This window comes from Mustela nigripes, chromosome 10 (assembly GCF_022355385.1).
Source record: "Mustela nigripes isolate SB6536 chromosome 10, MUSNIG.SB6536, whole genome shotgun sequence".
In the NCBI taxonomy this organism is placed as follows: domain Eukaryota; kingdom Metazoa; phylum Chordata; class Mammalia; order Carnivora; family Mustelidae; genus Mustela; species Mustela nigripes.
The window spans coordinates 32,398,771-32,419,785 of record NC_081566.1 but is presented as its reverse complement, the minus strand read 5'-3'; the positions used below and the strand labels follow the sequence as shown (position 1 = coordinate 32,419,785).

Genomic DNA, 21,015 nt, shown 5'->3' with positions numbered 1-21,015 from the left:
AAACCAATTTTTGGATTTTTTCCTTCCCCAGATTTATTTTCCCATGGTCCTTAGCAATAAATCTGTAAAATGAAAGACTTATTTATTTAGTTCATTCATTTATTCTAACAACAAATACAGGTGACCCTTGAACAAGCAGGCGGTAGGGGTGCCCCACACAGCAGGAACTCTGAATATAACTTATAACTCTCCCAGAACTTTACTAATAGCCTACTATTGACCAGAAGCCTTTCCAATAATATAAACAGTCAACAGATATTTTTGTTATAGCAACATTATATACTGTATTCTTATAATAAAGTAATCTAGGGAAAAAGAAAACACTAAAAAATCATAATACATTTACAGTACTGTACTATATTTATCAAAAAAACAATCTGGGTGTAAGTGGGCCTGTGCAACTCACACCTGTGTTGTTCAAGGATCAGTTCTATTTGAGAAAATAGTATGCACCAGACACTGGCAACAGAGTCCAAGACAAATAGTCCCTACCTTCAGCAAGTTGGTAGTCAAATAGGACACAGATGCTAAGCAATTACAAGGGAATTGATTATTCTGAAAAAGGAAGTATAGGATGATATGGGAACATATAACCAGAGATCGAATTATATGGGGAAGGAACAAGCCCAGATCCAACCATCGCCCTCCAAATTACCTACAGTGTTTTGTTCTGTTTAACTTTGAGCTAATCCAGTTTAGCGGGGTGGACAGAGAACAAAAAGAAGAGCTGGTGACACCATCCAATTCCCCTTCCACTCTTAAGCAAGGTGGAGGCAAGAAAGCAGACCACACCAAGAGAGTGTGCGGCGTAGCAACCAAAACTAACAGTCTCCAAGAAAGAAAGGGCACCTGGTATCTATCTATCCATCGGGACCAGAGAAGGAGCAGTGAGGGAGATCAGTGAACAGCCCTGCACACACTCACCCAGTGGTTTTGTTTTGTTTTTTGTTTTTTTGAAAAATGTATTTATTATTAGAGAGAGTGAGTGAGGGCAGGGAGAGGAAGAGGAAAAAGAAAATCTCAAGCAGACTCCCCACTGAGCATGGAGATGTGGGGCTCAATCTCATGACCCTCAGTCCAGCTCTTAACCAACTGAGCCACCAGGCACTTTTCTCCCAGCATTCTGAAAACAATAAAAAACATAGAAGAAACTAGTCTCTCTAGTTAAGACTACACAAAACTACTCATCCATTCCTCTGGCATCTATGTAAGCTTTTCATTACAGTTACATACAAGTTTGATCCTTCTTGGCTCTTCAGAACACAATCTTCATCACCTTTTGCCAGCTCCTCTTTTCTGGGCCTCTATCCAGATGGAGAGCCTGGCTATTAGTGTTTCATAGCATAAGGGGAAAGGACAACCCAGATCTAGCAGTTGCCCTCCACTTTACCTACAGTGGGCTCTTTTTAACTTTGAGCTGTGCAGTTACAGAGTTAGCCAGACACCAAAACCAAATCCTCCATGTTACCCACTCAACCAAAATGACCAAAAATTACAAAGTTTCTGTACCTTGCATGTTTCCTGATCTCTAGAAGCCCAAATGCTGCTCACAGCTGAGCACCTGACATTTACCCAGATTTCTCTTGGTCATGCTTTAGTTTAACAGCAGATCCCACTACATCCCTTAGAGATCCTAAAAACATAGCTTCAGCATTCTAAGTAAGTCCCTCTGCCACCTGTAACCAAATTGAGCTTATGGCTTTTGAAGCTACCTGATTTTTCAGCTAGTTCAACTACAGTAGCAAGTAGGGAATGGCCTGGATGGCCTAGTTTAAGGGTAGTACACTAGACATGGGTTTTCTTGTAATGGCCTGGCACAAAGAGGCATCAGTATTCAAGAGCCTTAGAGGCCTGCAACCAGAGATTAATATCTTGCTTTCCATTTAGGTCTTGGAGTTTAAATTATACTGTCTTTTTTTTTTTTTTTTAAAGGTTGGGGGTAAGGCAAAAAAATGGAAGATGGAGCAAGAGTTAATAGATAAGACCAGTCTGTGGCAGCCATAGCTACAGTGTTCTACACCACTCTTCACCTGAATAGTTCACACCCAGCTACCTCCACAAGAAAGGGGACAAGTAGATTTGGGCCAGATGAGCCTTTGGCAGAAGAGCACTGCCCAGTCCTCCTTCACCCTGAATACCCCAATTTTTCAACTGCAAAAAGTCCAAACGATAGCAAAACTGTAAGTTTTAAAACAAAAAGGAACTGTCCCTTTTTTAGTCAGAAATTTGTCCTAGATGCCCAGCTCACTCCCAGCTCTTCCTCAAAGAAGAAAGAAGAAAAAGCTCTATCCTCTCTGAAAGGTACCACTGAGTCATGCACTCTCACCTACCACATTCTGAGTGTTATTGAGTGGTGGCAAGGTAAACACCTGACAACCAACTGTGCAGAATCCCTAGGCCTTCTGCTGACAGATTCCCTTGAGGAGCTGTTTATGAGCATTTACTCCACAGACCAGGTGACTTTTCAGACTTTGGCACCTATTTCTATTTAGATATCAAGCTTGGTTCCTAAGCAACCAGCCAGCTCCCCTCCCTCTCACTTACTCCGTCAGGGAGCCAGCTTCCTATACTAGCAGAACAGGTCAAACGGAGATCAATCTTGGACAAATCAGTGCTTGAGGGAACTTTAATGAAAGCAAGAAAAAAATATGATGCAAGAACAATGCAGAAAGGTTCTATTCCAGGCCGGTATGCCTTGTACAAGTAGAATGAAGTCATCAGGTCAGAGTTTTAACTGGCATTATTTCAGGCACTGTTCCAACCCCTTCGTTTTACAGGAATTAATCTGAAGCCTAGAGGTTAAATGAGTTGGTAGTTCAAGGTCACTGAAGCAGAGCACTGCAGCTAGAATGCTGGTGTCCAAAGTCCCAGGCCAAATCTCCCTCTACTACATTACACTAACACTGGGAGGTTTCAAAAAGAAAGGGGGACTATGAAAGGTGATTTTTTTCCATAAATTAAATCAACTTTAAAAGCCAGGCATACTGTGGAGAATCGAAGGCCACTAACATTGTTAGAAGGAAGAGGTTCAAAAGCTGGGTAAATCTGAATAATAAAAAATACTGCTATGTACAATATTGTAAAAAAAGATGGCATTCATGATTACTGGGCTGGCAGGGCAGGGGGGAGTTGCATGCTGGGGGCGGGCTGCATGGGCTGCCAGCTTTCTTGGGTTTGGAGGATGCGGTACAGCTGCTTCAGTTGAGCAACGATGTTATCTTTGATGTCTGGAGTTGAGATCTGCAGGCGGACACTGCCACTGTCAAAGGACCGTGTAAAATCACCAGAAAACATCTCGTAGATCATCCGAGCTACCACTGGAATAACCTGTTCAGGACACAGAACACACAGGTATCCACTGAAGAGAAGGTATTTTTAAGCAGCAGGAGGGACTCAAAATGATAGAAAGGACCAGTGAGGTCCTAGGAAAGCTGCCACCCCTTATGATAGAGTGTATGCCTTCTTCTCTCTAGACCATCTTGCTAAGGCTCACTCTAGAACTTGGTTCAAATGAAGGTAAAGAACCTATATGTTTCATTAAATCACATGCCTAGATAAACAGCTGCTTATTTAGGAAGTCTCTTACCCACATTTTATCTGTTGACTATCTTTTTTTTACAAAGCCAGGAACCAAATCCAAGTGGTCTTGCTGCCACTTACTAGAATAAGGTTACACTCTTAAAAGTAACTCAAAAGGTCTTTCTAAAAGAGCTAGAAAGGACCATATCCTGTTAGGTTTCAGCAAGACTCTAATGTCAATAAAAGAATGCAAGGTAAGGTCTTCACTAAGCCAGTCATCCATTTTGAGGACCTCTGTGCTCCAGCGTGGTCCTAGTTGGTTCTTACAATAAACAAAACTTGAGTCTGCTATTCTATTTGATGGGATTAAAACATACATAGGCTGATGGATCTTTGCTCAGCACAATCCTAGTCCTGGGGCTAAAGCACTGGTAAAAAGGCAAAGAGTTGTTGACATATCCTTATATCCTCACCTGAACCAAGATGAGTTTCCTTTCCAAGGGTTTCCCATCTGGCCATTCTTCCCCAAAGCATAAGTAGATCTCAAATGGTGGCTGCTTCTCTATCTGTCCTTTCTGGTGGGCAATGAGATCTGTAGAAGGTGGAAGAGCAAGCTTGGTATACTTGGCCATTCCATATCCACTCAGTAAAATACCATTTTCTGGGCTGCCCAATTTAGTGGTCACTAGCCACATGTGGCTATTACATTTAAATTAATTAAAATTAAATAGTTCCTTAGTCATTATGAGTCACATTCATGTACTCAGTTGCCCCATGTTAGCCATTGTGGACAACACAAATAAGAACACTTTTATCATTTCTGAGGGTTCTGAGGATATCATTGAACTAGACCTGGGGTTCAAATTGTATTGTAAAATCCACATCTCAGTGATCTTCCTAAATCTATTTGCTTGAATTTGCCACTTGGTATTTCCCAAATGAGAAGAGTATGTTTTGCTGATTATGATGAAGTCAACTTCCAAAGTTAAGGTGGCAGTGGCAGCATCTGGCAGTAATAACAAGGCTGTCTCCCTCTTCTGCCACTAAAGGAGCCACAACCAAACTAAAATTAGCTTCCAAGTACATAGCTTTGGAGTGAAATGCCCTTCTTTGTTGCGCAGGTCACTTTCATTTCTTAGAACTAAGGTTCTCTTCTACCTTTACTTCCTCCAGGAGTTTTTTTAAGATACCTGAAGAGCCAGGAAAGGGGGTTGGGAAGGTGGAAAACCTACTTCTGGGGTGAAGCCCCCAATCACAAACCTTCTGAAGAAAGACTTACCACTAAGGAACGTTTCCAGGCAAAATAGTTTGACCTTCTTTTGTCTCTCAATCAGGTTGGGGGCAACAAGCGATGGGGCACATGGCCCAGACCAGTACACTTTGCACTGGCACAGCCTGATGGCATAAATGGCATGACCGCTGACCTCCAGGATCAGTCCTCTGTCCATGACGTCTAGCAGCTTACTGGTGAACAGCTTCTGCTTCTCATTGGTGATATGCTCTGGACCTGGGAACTTCACCTGCTCCAGACTGACGGGACCAAAGAGTTCCTCTTGGTCAGGCATGGGACCCAGGTCCCCATAGAAGAGCCGGCAGCCCTGGGGGTTGCTCACGGTCATGGTCTGCCCATATTCCTTCCCACGGTACTGAAACTTGATGTCCAAGTCAGTCACTGCAAGGTGAGAGAGTACAGTGAGAGTCCTGCTCTAATGCTCTGCCTGGGACTCATCCAAGTCCATCAAGATCAAGCCACCTTTCGCCCAGCATTCAGGAAGGTCACCACCACCGTTATCCTTCCTGCAACAAAGGAAGACATCAACCTATCCCTGAACTATTCAGTCGAAAGACTACCTTAAAAGCAGATAGTTCAAGGTCCACATATACTATCTCTGTTTAATCATTACACCCTAAGGGCTAGAATCTCTCCAAGCAAACTTCTTGGTTCAGTCTCCTCATTTATACTGACTGAAGTGTTCACATCAGTGGACATGGAAGCAGCTAAAAACTAAGGTTATCTAGTTTGTGTCTCATTTTTGGCTCATTTTAAAAGAAATCAGAAGAGTAAGAAAAAATACCAAGCCATCTTATCTTTCTGAAAATTACACACATGAGCACACTCTGAGGATTTGTTCTAACAATTTACCATAAAAGGACGCACAGCTCATGGCAAAGTAAATTTTTACTCATCAAGCCTCCACTGAACCTTACAGGTCTTATCAAAGCTATTACTCTCTTGGACCAAATACTAGCCCTCACATTCCCACCCTCCACCCCATCCCCACTACCACGATGCATACCATGAAAGGGAGATGGGGCAGTGACACTGGTTCTTCATTGAGATCAATTTGTGTTCAATTCAGAATTATTTTCTCCCTTCCAAAAGCCCTACAAAATCCAAGAACCTTCTTGATCAAATTCATGGCCATTAATCTTCCTGTCCCTCAACTGGCCTTAAGCCCAGATCCCCTAGACAAACTGATGAACCCAGGCCTTCCACTCACCTAACAGGTGAGTAACCCTGAGCTGCAACTAATCACAGCATCTCCATGGGCAGGTAGATATGAACTAATGTTTCTTCACTTCTTCCCTGATGACTCATCAACCAGTCAGGAACCGGACAGCGGCTGCCTATAGGATGGGTAGCTATTCTATATATGGCAAAGAAATGGAGGCAGAAGGTGGGGCAGGAAAAGGGACTGTAATAGGAGCTGAAGACCCAGCTAGAAAGATCAAGTCTCACTTACTTGGGAGAGAGCTGATCCACAGCTCTGGAGAGCTATAAAAGGGCTGTATAGGTGCCTGGGGTACATCTATTTCCAGAGGCTCAGTTTTGGGCCACACTGCTTCAGGGCTGCAGTTGCCCACACTGGCTGGTGCCATGGGAGAACCTAGAACAGAAAGCTGTGGGTGAGCAGGCAGGGGCACCACGTTTGTACATCACCTGGCTCGGGGCTTTAAAACCTAACAAGGCTGACAGACAAGAGTCAAACACTGGACTATGACTCCATGTGGCAGCCCATCAATGATTTCCACAACTGACACAAAAAGAGATACAGTTCCCCTGCTTCTACTTCCTAATCATATTAATTCTCCCATAAACTCAAAGTTCTGAAAACGTGCATTTGCTGAAGATAACCAAACATATGAGTATTCTCTGGGGTTAAATTAGAATGAGCATGAATGAAAGGTTCCCTGTTACAGATTTTCGCCCCAGCAATTACATAGAAGTTGGCTGTCTTCTACAAAATGAACTCTTCTATAAAATGAACTCAATTGAATTAGTTGATTATCTTTGGGTATATAGAAATTCCATTAAAAACAAACAAATACTGGGGTGCCTGGGTGGCTCTGTCAGTTAAGTGTCTGCCTTCAGTTCCAGTCATGATCCCAGGGTCCTGGGATCAAGCACTACATCGGGCTCCCTGCCCCTTGGGGAGCCTGCTTCTCCCTCTCCCACTCCCCCTGCTTGTGTTCCCTCCTTCACTGTGTCTCTCCATCAAATAAATAAATAAAATCTTTTCAAAATAAAAATAAAATAAATAAACACAAATACTTTTACGTGCACAAAACATCTGGAAGGGTATCAAAAAATCTAAAAGGATCAGTTTCTTCCAGGGAAACCAAACAGGGGGTCAGAGACAGAAAGGGAGGAAAACCTTTTGGTACCATTATGAATTTTAAAACATGTAAAACCAATATTTATTCAAAAGTATCCAATTAATAGCTTTTAGGAAAGAAAATGAAATACCCATCCTATTTCTTGCTATTCTCAAAGTTGGTTCACTCCAAAGTCTAGAGATTTCTCCTCCTAGCCTCACTTCTTAGGCATCTATTCTTCAACAATTCTTCTTCCTCTGCCCCAAGGGCTCTGAAATCATAGAAGTAATGTTTCTTTGACCGTTTGTGCAAAAGTCTGGTTAAATCAATGTACCCATTTTCCTTTTTTGTTTTTATTTTTTATTTTTAAAGATTATTTATTTGAGAAACAGCATGTGCACAAACGAGGGGAGGGGCAAAGGGAAAGAGAGAGAGTGAATCCTTAAGCAGACTCCCCCCTCCCCTCCCCGAGCAGGGAGCCTAACTTGGGGCTGGATCCCAAAAATTGAGATCATGACCTGAGTTGAAATCAAGAGTGGGACGCCCAACCAACTGAGCCACCCAGGTGCCACTTTTTAAATAGATGTCCCACATCTTCCCAAAATGATCCAAAGCAACCCCTAACATAAGGCAAAAAAAATTTGCTTTGGTAAAATATGAACAGAAAATATGAAATCAGGGTCCTGGAGATAGGTTGCACCCTTTTAATGGGCGAAAATAACAGAATGAATCAGCCAAGGATTTGGGAACAAATCTCGTATTTCCAGATATCCAACTCAAATCACTAAGTGCGAATGTAGCATGTGACAATATTGACCTGAGAGAACTCAATGATAATTTTCTGTACTCATCCCTTGGTTGTAAAGATATAAATAGCAGGTTAAGTGAAGGAGGGAAAGTGGACAGAAAATAAGAGTTATTTCCCGATTCTTAAAGGTAAGAAAATCACCTAAAGTAGGGGACTCCAAACTCCTAAAGGAATCATTTCGATAACTTTTTCTAAGTGGCATAAGTATCTCATTTGACCCAGAGCAGCCAGATGGAACTAGAAATGGAGTGATGAGCTTCTCAACTCAACTAGTGCACGGCATTAGACTAGGAACATTTCAGTCGACAGTTCAAGTGAAGATGCTGAAGAGCACTTCACCTTGTATTTGAGCATCCTCAGAATGTGCAATGGAAGAGTCAGTACCTGCTCTGTTACAGTGACCTTCCAACCCCTCAACTCATTTTTCCTGGGAAGCTTAATTCAAAAAGCGCATAAAAGAAGCAAAAAGTCTCTTGCAGATAAATTCTATCAAAGCCAAGTATTGTAGAAACCACAAGTTTCCCAGGACATAGCCTTAGCAGAGTAGATACCCTGCTAAGAAAGTGACACAAAATTTGTATCAAGGGAAATAGTGGAAGACTTTGCATATAATTCGTCAAAATGATATCTATAGTTGGCTTCAAGGAAATTAGCGCAATTTATAACAACTGATGTATTTTTATATGGAACTAAGAATGAATTTGTTTAATTTCTCTGAATTATCTGTAAGATTCCTTAGATGTTCTCTATGCCTGGAAGCTGCCCACTGGGATAACTGGGCCAGCAGAGTTCCCCTGTCTATGGCCCCTACTTGTTAGTAGACCAGCAGCTTGGCCACAAGGCCGCATCACTGCTCCCAGTGCAGCTGGGGCTGAGTCAGTAGTTGTTAAGTCAAAGCCTGTTCCACCCTCTTCATTCTTCTGTACCACCACTGACCATCCCCACTCACCATTGATGTTCAGGAAGGGGAAAGTGTCCTGGATGGGAACATGGTGCTGTGACTGATCAAGCTCATCTTCTTCATCTTCTTCATCTACATCATTATCCTTCTCATCCCAAGGAGCAGATCCAGTGGATCCTAACCGAGAAACAAACACATCATCCCACAAGTGAGCTGCTGGGGTTGCACTGTCATCCTTATAGCTGATCTGCTCTATATGCTAGGTATTATTAGTACAGAGGCATCCAGAGCTCAATATGCACCCCCAATGCCCTAGCCAAAAAGAGTGGGAACCAAAGGTGTATTAACCTCTGGCTCTAACTCCTCCTACTGAGCTCTAATGTAAGCTCTCTTCTCTCCTACCCAGGAACTGCAGACCCTATCCCCTTTCTTAGAAATCTCTGAATTCCCACCTTTCAACCTCTTGCTACACATTAGCTTCCCTTTTAAGGACTCAAGGACACAATTTCTCCCCTTTGTAAGCTTAATGTGAGGACAGACCCTTCGCTCTTGGCAGGGCCTCACTAGATCCATTGGAGAACAAGTCTAAATCACCCGGCTCTCGGTACTTCCAAAGCACTGGGTAAACAGGAGGATCGGGTGGTATTCTCTTAGGAAAAGTATCCTACAAATTAAATAATCACTCATCCAACATTTGGAAAGGGAACTTAATAGCTTTAAAATGTCATGTCAATTGAGTCTTACAATAGTCTTTGAGGTAGGCAGGAAAGATGAGAACCCAGATTTTACCACTGAAGAAACTGAGGCTCAAAGGTCAAATGACTAGATTCCATGTCCCATAAGGAGCAAAATGATAAGAGCCAGGTTCAGAACTCAAACCTCCTAGGTTTTTAATTCCTCCATCTTCAAAACCACCTGACCTCTCCTCTCAGTGTTGAGTCCCAAGAGAAGCTCTTCCTACAGTAGGTCTCTATCCTCCCTCTACTTTCTCATTCTTTTAAACAGTCAGGCTAGTAACTATTCCCCTAAGTGAACAAGAAGATTTTGCTGACATATCTTTTGTTCTCCAGGTCCTTCCTAGAGAAAGGCTTTCTTGCTTTGTAACTAAACTTTGTAAGTGATGTTCAAGTCAACTATCTCTTTAAAGAGTCCAGCCCAGAACCTGGCTTATTGTCCACCTGTCCTGCCAGCAGCTGGGGCCTCACCTGGGTTAATGATTGATCCCTGAGGCTGCGGGATGTCACACACTTGGTATATCTTCACTGGGTTCATGGGTACCTCCTTGGTGCCATCGTACATCAGGTTGAATTCCCTGCTCTTGTTGAGAGCACAGCGGAGCTGAGCCTTCCATTTAGCTGGGTCAGGGTCATCCACCCCTTCCTGGTACTTCCCTGTCTCCACAGCCCAGGCCTGAGGAACAGGAAACCACAGTGAATGCCTGCCGTTGCCCAGAATGTGTTCACCCTCGCTCATGAGCACATATACCCGGGCCTGACTGCCCCGCCATCCCCATCCCCACTTACAGAGCCTGCAGCAGGAAGCCCCACCCTCAGGCCCTGGCTGGGCAGCACCAGAGGGACATTAAGCCATATGCAAACATAATCTTTTGAAAGGAGGAGCCTTATCTCAACTGTTGGTGCCAGCACCACCTGTCAAGAGTGGCTATAATAAAGGTTAGTAATAAAGAAGGGCCTGGAAAAAATACAGTTCACCTTTGAACAATACAGGGGTCAGGAATACTGACCCTCTGCACTGTCAAAAATCCAAATATTTAATTTTTGACTCCCCAAAACTGAACTATCTTACTGGTAACAGCTGATTAACACACATTTTTTATACTATAGACTATATTCTTATAATAAAGCAAGCTAGAGAAAAGGAAATGCTATTAAAAAAATCATAAGGAAGAGAAAATATAATTTATAGTACTGTACTCATTGAAAGAAAATCTGCACGTAAGTGGACGTGTACAGAGGTGTCTGGTTGGCTCAGTTAGAAAAGCATGTGGTTCTTGATCTCCAGGTCATGCGTTGGGGCCCAATGTTGAGTATAGAGATTATTGAGTAAGTAAGTAAATAAATAAATAAACACACACATAAATAAATAAATAAGTGGACCCATGCAGTTCCAACCCATGTTCAAGTGTCCGCTTTATACCCCAAAATGCTAATGGTAACTTTGGATAGCAGGATTTCAGGTCAATTTTTTTTTTTTGGCTTGTTTTTTACATTAATTACTTTTATAAGATGACAAAGGGAGACGCCATGTGATATGAAGAGTTTGGCCTTGCTGTTCCCTCCCCCTACATTCTTCAATCTGATGCATAAATAACTGTGGAAAACAAGTGCCTTTAGGAATAAAAGCCTGTCGGAGGGCAAGGCAGCACAGTCTGGGAGTCCAGCTGGAGGCGGAGGGCCTCACTGGACTGATCCCACACCTTTTGCCCTTCCCTAGTTCCTCAGAGTCCCACTTCATTGGAAATACTTTGCTGCAAACACCAGGTATGAGCTAAAACTGCTTTGACTCCTCCTCACTGGTTCTCCATTTCTGGGTCCAGAGGTATGTGTGTTTCCACTCATGGGCTACCCACTCTCCCCTACTGCTAACATACTCTCAGAGCTCTATGCTTTCTTCAGGATGTTACCTTCTGGTGCAGAAAAGGGGGATGTCATTAGCAGAGCCCTCAAGACCAGGAAGCATACCCCAGTTTGTGGAAATGGACAGGGCTCATGTCCAGTTCCAACTCCTTGCCTCTGCTTCTAACCTCAAGCTGAAATGGAAATTTTCTGCCCCATCCTTTGAGATCTATGACCTCCCTCAGTCACTCCCTGCCCCAGACCTTGACAATCATCAGGAAGTTTTTTCCAAAACAAATTTCAGTCCTCCTCTTCTAATTCAGATTCACTTCTTACCATGTCCTCAGACTCGAGCACCTGCAGTGTAGTTCTGCAGTACAGAATGTGGAGGTCTGAGAAATGGGTGCTGCCCCAGATGGCTGTGCTGGCTCCGTTCCATCCAGCTCCCTACAGGGGATGTTGATGTCACTGGTCCGCAATATCTGAGAAGCACCTCTCTAGTGGTGCCTGGTGGTACTTGACTGCTGGCTCACTACATCTTCCCTTCCGTTTATTTGATCCCTGGTACCCACTCCTGCTCTGGCCCCGCCCACCCGGCTTGGGCTGTGCTGACTTTGGCTCAGGTCTAAATATTTCTGTGGCTCCTTAAATCCCTGCCCCTCCATGGAGAGCAGCCAAACTAAGCCAGAACCACAGCCGCAGCCTTCTGGCTCACAACACGGCCATTCCTCCTCAGGGCCCACAACAGAGGGCAATGCAGCAGTGGGGCTACCCACCCTGTGGCAATCATAGTGATTTATAAACAGGACATACTCAACCCATTCTGGGTCTTGCTTCTGACAGTCAGGTCACTGTGCAGGTCCCTACTACTTCTCTTCCAGAAATCGAAGTAACTTCTATATTTTAATTGGTAATTCACTAGTCCCTCCCTACACATTATTTCACTCAATTCTCATAACAATCCTGTGAGGCAGGCAAGACTGGTTTCATCCCCCATTTTACTGAAGGGGAAGCTAACGCCCAAAGAGATTATGTGCCGTGTTCAAGACCATCCGTGCAACTGATGGTAGGATCTGAAACGAGGACTTCCAATTCCTGGTCAGAATGGAGTAGATGGTAATGGGGGAGCACACAGGCTTGGGTTCAAATCCTGGCCACACCCCTCACTAGCTGTGTGATTTGGGCAAGTTATGTAGCCCCTCAGAGACTCAGCCTCTGCACCTACAACACTGGGTAATACCTCCCTTACACAGTTGCTGAGAATTCAATGAGACAATGGACAAGGGATACAGAGCAGGCATCCATTTAAGGAGCAGGTCCCCTGCCTCCTTCTTGCTCCCACAAATCCTTCCCAAGGCCTCTCAGAACTTGGGATCTGTGAAAGTGCCCTCACTCTTCTCCTGACTTTTAAGGCCCTCCCTTAGCATTCTGCAAACAGAGATACAAACATAAGCAAGACAAGCTTCCCGCAGCCATGTTCCTCTCAAGCCCTGTGTGCAGACCACTCTCATGAGTGAGGCTTTCAGAAACCAGCGTCTTCCCCCACGGCCAGCCACTCCCAACCAGCCACAGCAAATGCAGTTTCAGACCATGGCCACAGCCAGAGGCCGGCTGGGCTGAGGCAGGCCCATTCCCTCCCAGTGCCAGCTTCAGTCATTGGGGCTGGTTTACAGATGTTTTTCCCTATCATTTTTGAAATTAAAAGCGCTCATATACTTTCCTTCTAAGTGCTTTCAGGCCAATTTTCCCTCTGCCTCTCATGTCTACACCTGATATAACAGAGTTGGGTGGGAAACATCTCTAGGACGGCTCTCCTTTGAGGGATGAGCCCACATCTTCTGATCCAATCTCAGCAAGAACTGGGGCGTCAATCTTGAGAGGCCCAGGGTAGGGACTAGATTTCACTTCTGACTTCCAGCTTATAAAGGAAGAAAAAGCTAAACTCACTCCTCTGTGTCTTGGACATGCAGGAACTAAAGCAACTCATGAGGCAGAAGGCTGACCAGCACAGAGAAGTTGGTCGGAAGCAAAGGCACAGGGTCTGGAATTAGAAACCACATTCCACCCCTTCCTGTGACGAGCTTCCCACCGACTTCTGCCTTAAGCCAAACTTCGGCTTCACTGAATTTTGTAAAATGCAGTGTGATTAAATCTTGTTTTCTGTTAAGTAAAACAATGCTCACATCAGAGCTATTTTTTATTTAAGAAAACATACTTGTAGAAGAAAAACCTGTACTAGATCACCATTAAGTTTTAAGCAGAGGTTATGCACGGGGCAAGGTATTTTAATATCAAAAGAACACCATGCAGAGGGCCCTCTACATCCATCCTACAGGCTATGTTAGGAGGCTGCCAACAATCAGTAGTTCTGCCCTGGTCTGGAGAGTCATTCCCAGGCCCAGGCACCTCTCTTCATAGCCAGAGCCCTGAGGGCATGAAGAGCAAGGGTCATTTGCTGGCCTCCGGGAGCTTTTGGAACAACCACACCAACACAATCACTTGCAGTTTTACCAACTGCACCCGGGATCTTTTGGGATATGAGTTGAGTACCTTTAGCCAGTGGGAAAGAATAAACACCCTCAAAATCACAGACGTGTCCCGGCAAGAGAAATTACTGTGCCTAAGTTTGGGCAACCCCTTCATAAACATTCTCTCTGAGGCATCAGCATTTGGGATCTAGTGTACTCCTCATGCCAAAATAAAAAACGGAACAAAACAACAACCGAAAAACCCAGAAAGCTCTGACAGAACTGGAAAGCATTTTAAGTCAGATGGTGGAAGAAACCCTTTACCTTGAAAATGGTATTTTCCTCCTCTTGTTGGGGGCTATGCCGGGTGGCATGTTTCCAGGGAATCTGGAAGCGTTTGGAGTCCCTGTGTAGCCAAATGAGCCCGGGGTACAGGCCACTATCCACCTGGGCCACCAGCCAGGGCTTCAGCCGAACTCTGCGGGGGTGGAGGGCCATGATCTAGGGGAGGGGGAGGGAGGGTAGAGAGTCGGGAGAGCAGGAGAATTAGGCCAGCCTCTGGGAACTTTTCCCAGCCACTGTTCCCGTATGATAGAGCTACAGTTTCATTAGATTACAGCAAAGAAACTAAATATGGGAATAGACTGTGCCAGGTGGGGAAGAAAAGAAAAGAGGTTAAAAGGTTCTTTTGATTCTTATTCCAAAGCCATTTATTTATACTTCATGTTCTAGCCAAATCAGACTTATCATGTAAGTAGATCACATTTCTCCTATTTAAATCCTAAAGCAGGAAAATAATAAAAGATGACATCATCCCTGTTGGAACACAGTCCTTCCTGAAGAACCAAGGGCTTTGGAAGAGAAGTGAAATTGCTCTTTTCAATCTCATCTCAGGAGACAGGAGAAAAAAAGTTATGGAAACTGCAAAGATAGGGGCAAGAATTTGAAGCACACCTTCTTTATAGATAAGACAACTCAACACGATCAGGAATATTTTAATAAGAAATGACAGCACCGTGGTGAGGGGTAGGAGGCAAGGGGTGGGTCCTGGTTCCCAAGTCCTCACTTACAGAGATGAGCGGGCAGTGTATCCACGGGGATCTAAAGAGCTGGGCCTCGAGTCAGCTCTCCTTCCTCTGTGCTGGCCAAAGACTCTGTAATCAAGAAAAAGGGGTCCCAAGTTGGTTATGCACAGGACAATCCAGTGGCTTGCAGAAGACTTGGGAACATGGGAGACAAAGGCTCTGAGGACCCTTCTCACACCTGAGTCTGGAAAAGTCCAGGAGCCCAAGAATAATCAAGTGCTACGGCTCTTCACCCTAGGCTGCTAAAAACAACCATAAGACAAGCTGGCCTCTTCCACCTGGGTCTGTTTATCTCCCCACAGAGGCTAGAGTGAACTCACGGGTTGCAGGAGGTTGCAGGAGGCGGCCTGGGTAAAGTCTGCAATTGATCCTCATAAAAACACACGGGCTCCGCAGATAACATTCGGCACCAGCCCGCACTCACAGCAGGAAACAAAGGCCTGCCCACGCTGGGTGCCTTTAGGAAAAACTGGTCCCTAGAGAATTGTTTGCCAGGGGTGTTGTGTTTAGGTATTTTTTGTTGTGTGTACTCTCCTTTTACTTTGTTTTTACTTAAGGTGAGGTCTGCAAAATCGCCTTCCCTCAGCGAATACACATCCATCAGCTACTGTGTCCAACACTATGTCGGTTAGAAATGGCTTTCGTCAGACTCCCTGAAGAAATCCACACTGGAACTGCTCAAACCCCACAACGGCCTGAGGAAAGGAAGATAAATAAGTCACCTTCACACCCAGGAAGGTCCCCACCTGAATCACAGTTCAGAAGCCAAACCAGTTGAGTCAGCTGAAGGCTCCCACTCACAGGAGCTTAGCTGAGGGGGTGGCCCCAAACTCCACTTCCTTCCCCAGCCAGACTCCCAACAAGCAGGGAAAACCCAAACCCAAATCAAGCTGGCTTCTGGCACTTTAAGAGCAAGGCAGGACCTGCTCTCACCTGAGCCTTCTGACCCAGTTAACAAGTTCTGCAACTGAAACCTACCCCCTGGGAGCACAGCTTAGAGTGGGCAGGTCAGGTTGGCATGCAGGTATTCAACTGTCCCCAGAACCCATGTTCTTGGCCTTGTTGGGGTTGCTTTGTAGGGCAGCAAGTGAAGCCATCAAACCAGGGGGAAAACATTTACCTTAGAAGGAGAAGAGAATGCATCTTCTCCTAAGGACAAGTTCTACCTTCTGCTCCTCAGTCCCAGCCCACTGGAAAGGGGATGGAGCAAGGGACGGACGAATGGGGAAATGGACACCACACGGGTCAGCCTCGTAAGGGACATTTGAGAATTTCTATTGCAATAGCCATAAGTCCTGTGTCTACGCTTGTCAGACATGTGAAATCAGTTCTAGACGGACCATGGACTTTGAAGAAAAGCATTTATCATAGTTGATCAATAACTCATCAAGAGAAAATTAAAGCAACCAAGTCAACGCAGGAACCTGCACATAGTCATAGGGAAGAAGCAATATCACAGAGACTGACTGATTGTTAAGATCCAGAGTCCTGGGTTCTCAGCCTTCTCTCAAGATGGCCCTGCACGTAACAACCCCGCCCCAGCCTGCCTTCCTCATGCCTCACCTGCACCGCTGCTAACCCTCTCCAACTCAGTCAAAAAAGAGTCAGCCAAGATCTCCCCCACCTGCCACTCAGTACCTAGGGCTCTAAAAACTGGCAGAGAGGGAAAAGTTGGAAGCAACCAAAATAACAGAGGAAAATGGCTAATTACATACAGTCTCTCAGGCTGCACTATTAAGCAACCATTAACAACGGGGTGTCTGAAGAATTTTTATTGGATTTGGGGAAATGTTTACAACATGAAGTTAAGGGAGAAAATACAGCACACAATATCGACTATATAGTATTCTCTCCATCCTTTAACATAACATGCACTTGCATACATACGCACGTACACACAGATGATTTAAAGAAAGGAAAAGAAAGGGTGCCTTTCTGCCTTCAGTGGGTTAAAGCTTCTGCCTTCAGCTCAGGTCATGATCTCAGGGTCCTCAGATCAGCTCCACATTGGGCTCTCTGCTCAGCAGGGACCCTGCTTCCCCTCCCCCACCACTGCCTCCCTCTCTGCCTACTTTTGATCTCTGTCAAATAAATAAGTAAAATCTTAAAAAAAAAAAAAAAAGTAAAAGAAATACCCCAATGTAACAAGACATCCAAAATGGTTACCTGGTGATAGGATTATGGGTGATTTTATACATATGTATATACTTTTGTGTATGATTCACATTTTCCTACAGTGACATGCTTCAATTTATAACAAAATGAAAAGAAAATTGAGGCGCCTGGGCGGCTCAGTCAGATAAGCATCTGCCTTCAGCTCAGGTCTTGATGCCAGGGTCCTCGGCGAGCCCCACATAGGGCTCTCTGCTCAGCGGGAGCCTGCTTCTCCCTCTGCCTGCTGCTCCCCCTGCCTGTGCTCCCTCTCTCTTTCTCTCTCAGTCAAATAAATAAATAAATCTTCTTTAAAAAGTGAAAAACACCTACACATAGTATTTCCTTTAACCACAGGAAGCGAAGACATTTCTTGGCCACTGGAAGGTATAACAGATGATGCCCTTCATCTTTTCATCTTCATAGCTGCTGAGACTATGATACCAACAGTCCTTCATACCTACATAGGCTTTAGAGTTTTTTACATGCACTTTCATTTAACATGTATGATTTCATCCTCATGATCTGGAAGTAGTACTATTATTATCCCCATTTTATAGCTGGATTAACTGAGACACAGAAAACTGCTTCATCTGGGGCTTGGACCCAATACTCCTGAGTCAGAGTACATCATAGCACTGAATCCTGCCACAATGCCCTGCTTTCCAAATCCCTCCTTCCGCACACTAAGAAAGTAAACCAAAATACTGACAAGATCCCAGCAGCATGAAAGGCCAAGGAAGTGGTTAGGGAGGAGATTCCATGACACCCACCCCCAAACACACCTGAATCAGAGTTCTCGTTCAAAACACACACACCACCCAAATCCCAATGCCCACAGAACCTTGGCCTAGCTGGATTCAGCCCTGGTATCTCTAGCTGCCATCACAGTGAAATTCAAAGCCTGTGTCTCCAACAGGTACTTACCCAGCCAAAGAACAAAGATGCTCACCTGTCCACTCCCCTCACACTGGGCACTAAGCAGGGATCTTCCAACCTCTCCAAGACATAACCGTCCTCTCTCACACACCCATTCCAGGGAGCTGGTCCTCTATAAACAACCCCCACCCCCACTAGTTGCAGCCCCTGCCCAGACTAGTTTCCAGGGGCACCACGACCCCAAAGCCGAGCTTCGAGATTGGGCCAGCGGTTTGGCTTAGAGTAGAACACACTTGCCAGGTAGTTCCAAGTTCTCCAACCTTCCCTCCATTTAGTTTAGCCCTGCTTAGGGGTAAATTCTGTGCGTCTCGCCATAATTCCCATGCCCTTCTTCTTTGCTGGATTGAAGTTGGGGGCGGTGAGAGGGAGCTTCAGGGTATTGGGAGCTGCTGTCATGCATTATGCATACATCTAACCCTAAACTACTCTCCTGGGTCAGCACCAACCTTCACTAACTCCTACTGGAGCACCTTCTCCCTCTCCCTTCCCTGGATTCCACTTTTGATATCCACTAGGAAAGCAGGTTTGGGACGGAGATGACCCTTTTACTACAAAGCAGGCTCCGTGTAAAGAGTGACACCCCGGGCCTCCTTTCCAGGCAGGGGTGGGAGACTTTCTCCATTTTTCCACAGCCACCCTCCATCCCCTTCGGGGGAAGAGGGCCTCACCCCCAGAGCGACCACACCCAGTGCCACCCTGCCCAACACCAAGCTTGGCTACTTGGAAATCCATGGGTGTCTCCCAGGCCCCACATAGGGGCCTGACTGCCAAACAAATTCAAGGAGGAAAAACAAACTGGCTAAAATCCTGGCAGCCCCATCCCCATTTCCCCCAAACATCTACCAGGACCAAAGGCCCGCAGGCCTAGGAAATCCCCCTCTTTGGGACTCGGGCCAGCGGCTCAGCGAGCTGGTAAGACCGGAGGGGCGGAGGCGCCGTAGCTCTATCCCGTGGTGGGTGGGTAGAGGCCGAGATAGGCACACTCCGGTAGTGCAGGGAGAGAAAGAGAGTAGAGAGAAGTGTGGGGTCGGGAGGGGCCCCGCGTGCTCCAGGGCTAGGACCGCCCAGAAGCTACCTAAAGCAGGGCGACAGGCACCCAGCCCCAGAAGGTCTCCCCAAACAAACAGATGTTCTCAAGCAAGGTTCCTAACCGCACAAACTCTGGGGCGGGTGTGTCCCCAAACCCCACCCCCACCCCCTTCCACAGCTAGTGTTCAGAAGTTAGCGTCCTCACCTATTCTCAGTCCGGCGACAAGAAGCGGACGTCCCTCCGAACCACGTCCCCAGTTAAGATCCCCCGTCGCCACCGCTCTCCTTGATCGGTCCGGCAAGCACACCTGGCTTTGCGCAGGTAGAGTCTTGGAGCTCGGCTCCGCGTCCCGCACCGGCCCTTACCTGCCCAACCCAGGTGCGCCGAACTCACGTCAGCGCCTCGCCCTGGGACGCCGCCGCCCCTCCGCCGTCCGGCCCCGCCTCCCAGGTATGACCACGCCCTCTCGCGTTCGGCATTGGCGGGTTGAGAGAAATAGGATCCTCTGTGTTCCTGGCGGCCCAGAGCAGCCCAGCCCCTTCCACACCTCACTCTCCCGCTTCTAACCCCGGCTGAGAAAATTCCCAGGCTCGTGTCTCGATCTCATGCCTCCGGGCTGGTGGTCTTGGAAACTGGGAGGTCACATCTAAAGAGGAGAGGGTGCCTCCCCTTTCCTCTTGTCCCATAGTTACCCCGCCGTATGGAGACAGTTAACCACAAAAAAGGGTTTAGAGATTCTGGGTTGGCCCTACTCCCTTTGGGCCTGTGTAAGCGAGTGGGATATGGAAAAGAGACTCAGGACACTTAGTCCCTTGGAGAGAGAAGCCTTGTGGCTTCCAGAGCAGGAATTCTGCCTTTATTGTGCCCCTTACCTGAGTGACTGTAAATTACTCGGCTTCTTGGTTTCACTTTTCTCATCTATTCAAGAAGAATATTTGCTGCCTTTTCCAGTCACTATCCAGTAATGACTAAAAGCATGGCCTCTGGAGCTAACTATTAGGATTCAAACCCTAACTCCATCAGTTACTAAGACTTGGGAACATTTCCTAAGCTCTCTGGTCCTCAATTCCTTATTGGTACAGTGAGGTAAATAAAAGTACCCACCTCAAAGGGGTGTCGTGGGGGTTCAATAGGTTGCTTCATAAAAAGCATTTGGAGCAGCACTTTGGCACTTATTGAGCGATATTTAAATACTTGAAGTTTTTGTATATGGATCCAAAGTATATAGACAATGCCTCACAGACAAAATGAGGTGACGTCTCCTGTTATTACCTGACATTCAAGGCCTATATGTCCCCTAACAGGTGTTTGATGGGAGTCCCCTCTCCTTTCCCACTCGAGTGAATCCCAGTCCTTACAGAGTACATGCTTACAGGGAGCTCTGAAACAGTACGGAGACCCTGAAGCACCGAGCTGGCACGGGTAGGAAGGGGCATAAGTGGGGTACTTGGGTTTGGGAGTTTAAAGCAATAAGTGAGAGACCAGGAATGAGTAGTGTTATGGTTGAACTGTGTCCCCCCCTAAATTATGATGTCCCCCCAATACCTCCGACTGTGACCTTAGTTGGACATAGAGTCTTGACAGAGGTGATCCCGTTAAAATGAGGTCATTAGGGTGGGCCCTAATCAACTAGGACTAGTGTCCTTATATTTTTTAAAAAGGGAAAGTTGGACATAGAGGTTGACAGACACAGAGGGAAGGTGATGTGAAGAGACACAGGGAGAAGATGACCATCTACAAACCACGAGAGAGGCCTGGAACAGACCCTTCCCTCAGAGCCTTCAGAAGGATCCAACCTTACTGACACCTTGATTTTGGACTTCCAGCCTGCAGAACTGTGAGACAAGACATTTCTGTTGCTTAAGTTACCTGGGGCACCTGGGTGGCTCAGTCGGTTAAACGTCTGCCTTCAGCTCAGGTCATGATCTCCAGGTCCTGGGA

The 21,015-nt window shown here is 45.8% G+C and overlaps 1 protein-coding gene across 1 annotated transcript; it reads right to left on the bottom strand.

Annotated features, from left to right (window-relative positions):
• Positions 1–65: 65 nt before the first annotated feature.
• Positions 66–19,511, bottom strand: IRF6 (interferon regulatory factor 6). The gene is made up of 9 exons (XM_059412963.1): positions 19,279–19,511; positions 14,940–15,023; positions 14,194–14,370; positions 10,031–10,235; positions 8,874–9,002; positions 6,264–6,407; positions 4,799–5,191; positions 3,993–4,111; positions 66–3,327 (listed from the first exon to the last, which is right to left on the bottom strand). Exons 3-9 carry the CDS (start codon positions 14,365–14,367, stop codon positions 3,103–3,105), a joined length of 1,389 nt encoding a protein of 462 aa, XP_059268946.1. The 5' UTR covers positions 14,368–14,370; positions 14,940–15,023; positions 19,279–19,511; the 3' UTR covers positions 66–3,102.
• Positions 19,512–21,015: the final 1,504 nt, after the last annotated feature.

Coding starts and splice junctions, on each gene's coding strand:
- IRF6 (XM_059412963.1), bottom strand. CDS start 14,367: ATGGCCCTCCACCCCCGCAGAGTTCGGCTGAAGCCCTGGCTGGTGGCC. Junction 9,003..10,030: donor GGGATCAATCATTAACCCAG/GTGAGGCCCCAG, acceptor TTTCTCGGTTAG/GATCCACTGGATCTGCTCCT. Junction 4,112..4,798: donor CCTGGAAACGTTCCTTAGTG/GTAAGTCTTTCT, acceptor CACCTTCTACAG/ATCTCATTGCCCACCAGAAA.